Here is a 9,367-nt window from a genome sequence, read left to right as displayed (position 1 = left end):
AGCACAAAATAAAGGTTCTGAAACAAGAGGAAATGATTTCTACAAAGTAGCAGCGGACATAACAACATAAAAGAAAAGACTAAAAACTGAGGCTTTACCTACCTACATGAGGAGACATACGACAATTATAAACAATTAATTATATTAAACAAAGTGAAAACACTGACCACCTTTCAAGGGAAATGGATACATATTTTGAAACACTAATTTAATAAACCCTAGCTGTGGTTTATTAAATTAGTGTTTCAAAATATGTATTCATTTTCAAATGATCACTCCTACAAAAAATTTGCAAAAGATAAAAGAAAAACTCATGTTTTCTTTAAAAGGGCTACCTGCTGCCTGCAGGCAGCATGTTGGCAATCCTTGCAGTTTACATTCACCCATGTGACCTCAAACACTCACCACAAATAAACACATGGGGTAATCATGTTTATGACCTTTCTGACCTTGGGCATGACAAGTAAAATACACATTCACAACAAACTGCCTGTATACAGTATTTCTATTTTGATAGTTTGATCTTTATTGTAAATTCCATGAAATGATATATAGACGAAACCCAAGGTTAAGTCAGTTTTAGTAAAAGGAGAAAAAGATTAGCAAAGCACTTGCAGCTTTCAACCACAGTAATTCAAAAGGAGTCTTCAGATTCCAGTGCTTTAATTTTTGTTCATAAAAATACAATACTTGAGTTGGTGAGAAGTCAACCTTTTTGAATGTGTCTTTCACCTTATCGGACTGTGCTCGTGTTGGGGTTAAACGAAGTGGCACTGGGGTTTCGGCTGACGCCAGTTTCTATACTAGTGACGTTCAGCCTAACAGAAGTTGATCGTGACAGGCGCATGGAGGAAAGACGATTGAGAAAACCCTCCCCGGAGAAAAAATAAAGCAGAGGGTCAAAGCATGAATTGGCCGCAGCGAGACACAACGTCACAACAACTGACTTTTGCATAACAATCCTTTCTGAACAGGAAGTGCCGTACAAGGAGTGTATGTGGATGGAGCGTTGCACATGATAGGGCATGAAGCTAACTAAGAAGGTTAGTAGGATGATGACGATCATTCGAATGGCTTTAGGGCCCGTGTCCTGCTGACGTCTAGCCCCCGAGGTGCGGGACAATAGGGTGTGGATAATTCCAGCATAGCAAAGCAGTATTATAAGGAAGGGAAGGAGGAAACCAAGCACTAAAGACAAATTGTTCAACATGACTACTTTTGACACATCTTGACCTATCGGAGGTTCAAAGCATTTAGTTTTATTGGTGGCGGGGTCAAATTTCTGGCCAAGCATCAGGAAGGGTGACGAGGCTAGACAGATAAAAATCCAAATGGCCACACACACCAGGCGTGCACGTTTCACTGTCACCATGAGTCGGTTCTGCACAGGGAATACAATGGCAAAGAAACGGGTCACAGACATGGCCGCCATGAAGTAAATGCTGCAGTATAGGTTGATATAGAAGGCGCAGGAGGTGATGCGGCATAGGAAGTCTCCCTGGTTCCACTGTCCCTTGTTGACGTAATACACAACCCGCATTGGCAGAGTGCTCACGCACAGCAGGTCGGACACAGCCAGATTGAGCATGTAGACTTGGAAGGGAGAACTCGGTCGGGACGTTCGGATCAGCACCACCAATGCAAAGCCATTTCCGGACAGGCCTAACACCGTGATGAGGGAGTAGGATGTGGAATAAACCTGATTACGGAAGTCATCGATGGTGGGACACAGAGTAGAGTTGCTCTCTACACCGCGTATCTCATTAACTTGTTCCATCCGCTGCTGCTGAGATGAGGACAAATCAGAAGATTGAATGTAAAACACCCAAAAATGTCACAGTTGGCAGATTAGTTCACAGATTTTTCACCTGTCGTGCTGACAGTAGGAAACCCAAAAATCTGATTAACATGGTAATCGTTCCATCAGATAGACTGCTTTTCTAAAAATCTATCTAAAAGAAAAAGAAAAGACTCAAATACTCCGGACAAACCTTTTTTTGGGGTGGATGACGAACCCTACTCAGATGAAGCGATTTTGTGCCCTAGTTACCAGAAACTGTAACAACAAAAATATGCTTTGCAAAGTTTCTTTTTCAGCAAAACGTTAATCACTTCAAAAAAATGTAATACTCATTTTGAGAGTTTCACATACTAATGAGATTCATATGCACATGTATTTAGGGGAGCTTCATGCAGCTAAAATTGCTCACCAATGGTAAGATTTTTTTTTTTTTTAAATCTGATGCAGTGTAGAATTGCTAAACTTTCAAGTACCCCAACTTTTTTACTGTTCATACAGTTATAGCTCCATTATTCGATGAGTTAAACATTCATGATTACATTTCAAATGACAAAATGCGTCAAGGAAATATGTCTTCCATAATAAGAGCATTTCGCTTGTGCATTTTTGACTCATTTTCTTGCAACAAAACCAATTTTGTTAAAGTATAACTAAATTTAAGTTGAATTTGAATGCTCACCAATAAGATTCCCTTACCGTGCTTGATCTTCACTTCAGTCTGATGCACAGTCTGCGAATGGCTGATGCTCTCTGCCTAATGTCAAAATTCCGGTCGAAGGATGCTCCTGCAAGTGGCTGCTTCTGCAGCGTGTCATCTAGTATGAATGTCTCGAAGGTGGCAATTCTTCACTACCACTGTTCATCCTTTCTGGTGATGTCATCATCTGTAGGAAGACATAGTATCTGTGCTGACCTCCAGTGGTTTAACTATAGTCATGTTGGTGGTAATAATGCTGATGACGTTATCTGACAAGCCAATTATTGTATTCTACCACAAAATGTAAAATTACAAAAAATACAGGAAGATTATTTGCCCAACTTAACCCAATTGTATTACTACTCTGAAGGAAATATGTTCTTTAGTAAAATTTGAGACACAAAAATACATTAGTAATTAAACCTCACATCCACAGAACGTTTGAGTGGTTCTGCTGAAGTGGAAATAGTCCATCAATTTTCCACGGTACTTTGGGTGACTTAACAGGAAATCTTAGATGATTCTTACACAGAGTCGTCAACATTCATTCAAAACGTATGCAGTAAACACGCACGCATGCATGTAAACACACACAGACACACGCACGCACGCAAACACACACACACTCAAACATTATCAACATAATTAAAATCATTTTAACTGAGTAAAAAGTCATTGTCCACTGTCAGCGGTGAGGTGACACCCACGGCCATCTATTGATCAGTTGCCTCTGGTGATGGAACAGATTTGTTTGAAATGTGAGCGTCTACTCTAATCTGTTTTTACTGATCACATTAGTAGTGGAGTAAATGTGCACTTTGCTGGAACGGCTCATTTCTCATTTTGCATCATGTTGTTTCAATTGTGACACACTCATACATGCCTACAATGAATACAGAAGAGTGATCTCTGCATACAACCGAATATTTCGAATTCAGATAATGATGTCATGACATGACTGTTGGTAAAATGAATGCCAAAAGGTGACATTATCTTCCCTATTTCTTTCAGGGTAGGGGAAACCTTGCAAAACCCAAATCTAAAGCATTGTAATAATTTTTTACATGTGCTTTTTTTTTTTTTACGTGCGCCTTATTCATCTGAGTTGCTTTGGCTTGGCTGTCCAAAAATCAGATGTTATCAATTTGAAAATACAACAGGTGCAAACCAGATGCAAACAAAGTGATTCCTTCTAAGTGATAATAGAGGATGTTCGTTTATTCCGCAGCATTTCCTTTGCAGGATGTTAATGAGTTTGCCTTGTGCTTAGCGAATCATGTCCGGATGCCTCGGTGGAAATGAACAAACTCATTTTCGCAGTTGAAAAGCCTTTGTGGTGAAAGGGCGGCTGGCCATAACTCATGTAGTTTTCATTTAGCAAATGCAAACCAAAGAAACATGTAAAGTGAGAAAATGCATTTCATTCATTCATAATACATGAATAAAACTTTTAAATGTCACATTTATCGGAAGTTAATAATTCACCTTTTGGTGTGTAAGAATGTTCATGTTGTGGACTGATAAAGTGCATTGAGTTGCTTATGGCAGGAAATGCTCCAGTTACAACACACTCAAGGAGTTGGTGAGGAAATGCGCATGTGACTCTACTCATAAAATCATTTTGGTGACTCTCCCATCCTGCTCTTACACTATAAAAGATGTACACTTATGGTGTTAGTACTCAAGTCTTGTGAAATGTGTTGCTTTAGTGAAAAGTTCGTCCTCTCAAGCCACTTTTGATCATAAAAATCAGATAGATGGGCCGGGTCATTTATAGATCTGGCAAAGTTAAATTGTGTAACAGACTTGGTAGGACAACTTTATTTTATTGAGAGAACGGGGAAAGGGAAGTAGACGAAGGCAGGAGGGCAGGCAAGTAAGCGAGCAGGCAGGAAGACAGGTGGTAGGGGAACAACGGGACATGAGAACTGGCGAAGTCGACTCTGAAAGGGCACGGCAAAATCGTAATCAGAGGCAGGCCATAGGTCAGGCCAGGCAGAATTCAGGATTGGTCGTGATTAGGTAATGAATGCCGATTAACGTTTGGGCGTGGCTTCTGGCCGTGCATGTTGGAAATAGTATTGGACAGCGGGCAGGTGGAGAGATGTGTCAAAAATGTATGGATATGATTTTAAGATCAACATTGACTTATAATACCAATATTTCCAAAAGGCACACTTAAAAGCATTTCATTTTCTCAAAAGCCGAAGGAGCGCCTTTTAATAAGGGTCACCGTTTATGTGGACCGAATTCCAAAATATGTAAATGTTGTCTTGCTGCTGCCACTCAGGGACTTATATATAGACGTAATATATAGACCCAATGAACCAATCAGAGGACATTACGTTGTACGTAAAATATGGCGGTAAACAAATCAGAGAACTGTACGTTATACATTGAGTATGTACCTCGGTCGCGAATGATAAATTAACACTATCGGTTTGTGCATAGCAAACAGCATCACAACGCTCATAATTTGCATCGACAAAGAGACATCCTTACGAGGCACAATTCAAGCTTTCTGGAAAGCCGGGATCATTGACAAAGAGCAACGCGACAACAACGAGACAATGACTAGAGAGAACTTGGCATGTTCACTTGCCGTAAGTCAAACACGGTAAGGTACTGGTAGAGGTTAAAGTTGGTGGGCCGTATTCAAGAACAAATAAATCATTATGTGGCCCTCAAGCCATACTTTGCCCACCACATCTTCAGAGACGTAATGTTCCCAAAAAATAGGGTTGAATTTCAAAACTTACAATTTCTGAAGAGTTCAACTTTTGAGGTTCCACTGGTCCGGTGTTGTGCATCGGTATCAATGTCAATGATAATTGTTTTTGGACAATTTTGAGCATCAGGACATGGGAGTGAATACAGAAAGGTTAATATTGTATCTACAAAAGGTCCTGAGGTTTGTGTTATAGGTAATATGTATTTTTTTAAAGGCTATGTTGATAACAGGCTCCATATGGAAGGTAACCACAGAGGTTGGTTTTTGTGTTTGCATTGGTCACAGCGCACTGTTCTGTGTTCTTCAAGCTGCAATTTATTATAACCAGGCAAGTAACATCCATATGCAATGCTGAAAAATCGCTAAAGTTTTCAACACATCTTATGTACAGTATGTGTTGTATAGTATATGTGGGGGTGAGGAATGTGCTCTTGAAGTCTTGTGTTTACGTGATGTTAGTGAGCACTTTTGATCCAGCGGCAACAACTCCATACATGGAAGTCTGAACAACCTCTGATCTCATCTGTTAGGACTTCTTTCACTACTTGTTGTAAAATATGAATATCTACTGTTAGTGTCTCACATTCACTCAGAATTGGTGAGTAAAAATTTCAAAAGGTTTAGTGAAGTGAAGCCACATAAATGCCTGGATGGCGTGCTGACAGTGAAATCTGCAGAGAAACATTTTGAATGTTTCATGTAATGTGCAGAGCATGGAAGCAATGAAGATGTTTATATAGGTCACTTTACCACTAAAATGCTCTTGGCTCAGCAGTTTAATGGCCTGATAATAAAAACACAGTAAACATTTGCAATTTCTTAGTTTCCTGTTTGTTACAAGATCCTAAGCAATGCTTCCAGTAGGGAATAACAGTAAGTTATCAAACACTAACACTTCTCATTTTTCATTTTTTTTTTTAGTTTTACGAGACCAGTTCAGATATGCGTCATCACGAATTTACACGGTAATCAGGTGTTCGGACTTCCGCAGTGGAGGCTCTGCCGAACCCCTGAGACCGACTCACCGCACCCCTAGGGTTCGATCGAACCCAGGTTAAGAACAACTGATCTACACATATATACGATGAACCTTGCCCATATGTGATGCCAAAAGTTCATTGATGAAGTGGGTGGGTCAGGAAAGAAAATGCACATCAAACATCTTTTGGTGCTCATTTGAAGACAACGCCCAAAATATATGCGCATCCCTGACTGACTGACTGACTGTTACTGACTGTCAGTAGTGAAACACACACATGACCGTCAAGAGGACATCAATTCCATATGTTGATAGAAAATATTACAGCGAGTGCATTTCCATATGCTATTTGTTCATACTCTCAAAAAAAAACACCTTGAGGCCTGGCTTACACATGCACTCTAAATTCAATGAATGTCGGCGTTCAAAAACCGCAAATGTATTGCACACAAGCACAATCTAATCAGAGTTCGCATGATCTGATATTGTCAACTCACGAGTTTATAGATTTCTCAGTTTCAAGGGTCTAAGCCTATTTCATGCACAACTGCAGTCTTTGTGCAAGATTAACTGGGTTTACATGGAGAGTTGTTTGTCAATTTGATTGGAATCATTCTGCATAAGTCAAAGTCATATTATTGTCAATCACTTCACATGCCAAGACACACAAAGAGATCAAAATTGCGTTACTATCCCACGGTGACAAGACATATAACAAAACATCCCCCCAAAAATAAAACAAAAAGTAAAAACAAGAAGGCACATACAATGAATAAACAAGAGCGACGAATAAATATAAATAAATAAACTAATAAGAGGAGCAAAACAGAGCAAGTGTGCATACAGCAGACAGAATATAGTGCGAGAGTAGTGCAAGGCAGCCAACGCGGCCCAAAAGATCAGGACGTTATGCAGCCGAGGGCGGAGGGTCTCTGGTCACATGTTTACATGTTACGTGATCTATTCCCGTTAAATGCTCCACTCTGTTCATCAGATCAGTCATGTTACAGCCATGTGACACGGGCAGATCAATGTAAGCATTACATCATTTATCAAGATAGAGTTCATTTGTCCATTAATTATGATCGTTTTAACGATGGAGCCTATATTAGATGACTTTGGGCTAAGTAGGCAAGGGATACCCTGAGCCCAATGTCAGCCCATCGCAGGGCTCACAAACAACCATCCAAGCACACAATCACCCCTATGGGCACTTTAAAGTGACCAATCGGCCTATCATGCATGCTTTTTGGAACGTCTGAGGAAACCGGAGAACCTGGAAACCCAGGGGCAGGGCACGGGCAGAACATGCAAACGCAGCCGGGATTCAACCAGGCACCGCTTGACTGTGAGGCAGACATGCTAACCAGTGCTCCACTGTGCTGCCACACACACCATATTATAATCTGGTAAATTTGTCATCAGGTATAATAAAATAAGAAGACATCAGGCCATCATTTGAAAATTATTTAGTATCTATGTCTGTGTGTGTGTGCGTGTGTGTGTGTGAGTGGGTGTGCTCATGCACGTTGTGCGTTTGTGAGTGTATGCGTGAGTGTGCATGCGTGAGAGAGAGGATTGATGCTAGCTTCTTTTATTTTTTTTACCTTTTGCTCGTAATAACAAACACTGCCCATGTGGAAAGATTTGAAAAATTATGATGATAGCAAATCAAATTTCTCTCACAAGAAGACAAGACTATACATTAATATGTATCATATTGTTGGAGAAAAAACATTGTATTGGTATTATTTTTACATACTAATACATAATAATCTAAAATTAATCAAGTACCATTATTAATATTATAAATATAGTAGTTTTTACATGACTCATAGGTCAGCAGCACGATAGCGCACTGGTTAGCCCATCCGCCTCACAGTTCAGAGGGTACAGGTACAATTCCATCTCTGGCCCTCCCTGTGTGGAGTTTGCATGTTCTCCCCGTGCCTGCGTGGGTTTTCTCCCAAAAACAAGCATGGTAGGCTGATTGAGCACTCCAAATTGCCAAGATGGAGTGCGGATGATCGATCTATTTGTGCCCTGTGATTGGCTGGCAACCAGTTCAGCGAAGTCAGCTGGGAGAGGCTCCAGCACGCCTTTAACTTGTGTGGACAAGCAGTACAGAAAATAGATGGATGACTTGCAGATAACAAGTGTATTGGGAAACATTTTTAAAGGAACCCTCCCCTCCCTCACGTTTCTTTTTTTTTTTTTTTTGTTCATTGGCGGCCATGTCTGAATGGTTTCCTTGAGCAAGGCACCCCAAAATGTCCTAAAAATCTCCTGCAAAGTTCACTACAGTTATGCGTTACAAGCAAAGCACAAATTTGTATGTGAAAACATGCAGAAAATAAACATATTTCTTCATTGTCAGAAACTAAAGAAGTCTAGCCAATAACTGCAAATGTTAATGATCCATGTCTATGTTATGACTTTATGCCTTGCAGGAAACGTTGTCTGATGTGATGGTTTTAGTACGTGACAAAATGTGTACAAACACTGCACGCAACACTGAAAATTAATGCTGACATCACTACGATCCTCGCACAGATCCACACATGTGCTCGGTGATCACAATTTGCTTTGACATTTGACCACAATCCATTTTTCTTTTTTAGAGTCTTTCATGTTGACATTGCAATTCTAACCCATCCATCCATTTATGAATACAAAATGTTCTGAGAAAAATGTCGTGGGTTTACAAAGGCAACTTGTGAGCAATTTGCTGTTTTTAACTTGAATTCAATCACTTTCGATGTATTAATATTTGAACACCGTGTAGTACAGAATGGATAATTAGTTATGGTTACTTTTAAGTGGTTAAAAAAAACGGATTTGTTATTCCAGATGCAGACATTTGAAAATATTTTTGCTCTCTGTTGTTTGTTGTGTAATGCGCCCTCGTTCGCACACAGCACAAAAACTAACACTACCTGTTTTCTGTCAACTATCAGCAGAAATGACTGAAGCGAGAAGTGCCAGATGAATCAAGAGCTTACCGATAATCAGCATGGAAGAGATCATCTTGGGATGATAAAACAACAAAAATACAATGAAGATAATTATTGCAGTCAGATTACTCACCAGAAGAAAAACCCTAGTCTGTATGTTTGCAAAGTATTTTCTCCACAGATAATTCCTTTTTTGGCAATAAGT

The 9,367-nt window shown here is 39.9% G+C and overlaps 1 protein-coding gene across 1 annotated transcript; it reads right to left on the bottom strand.

Moving 5' to 3' along the window:
* Positions 1 to 733: 733 nt before the first annotated feature.
* On the bottom strand, positions 734 to 1,777 carry cysltr1 (cysteinyl leukotriene receptor 1). Its single transcript, XM_085906192.1, has one exon. It carries the CDS (start codon positions 1,775 to 1,777, stop codon positions 734 to 736), a length of 1,044 nt encoding a protein of 347 aa, XP_085762318.1.
* Between the last annotated feature and the right edge of the window lie 7,590 nt (positions 1,778 to 9,367).

Source organism: Syngnathus leptorhynchus, chromosome 2 (genome assembly GCF_054491065.1).
Source record: "Syngnathus leptorhynchus isolate UIUO chromosome 2, UIUO_Slep, whole genome shotgun sequence".
NCBI classification, from domain to species: Eukaryota; Metazoa; Chordata; class Actinopteri; order Syngnathiformes; family Syngnathidae; genus Syngnathus; species Syngnathus leptorhynchus.
The sequence above is the reverse complement of the archived record's forward strand: the minus strand, read 5'-3'. Positions and strand labels throughout refer to the sequence as shown.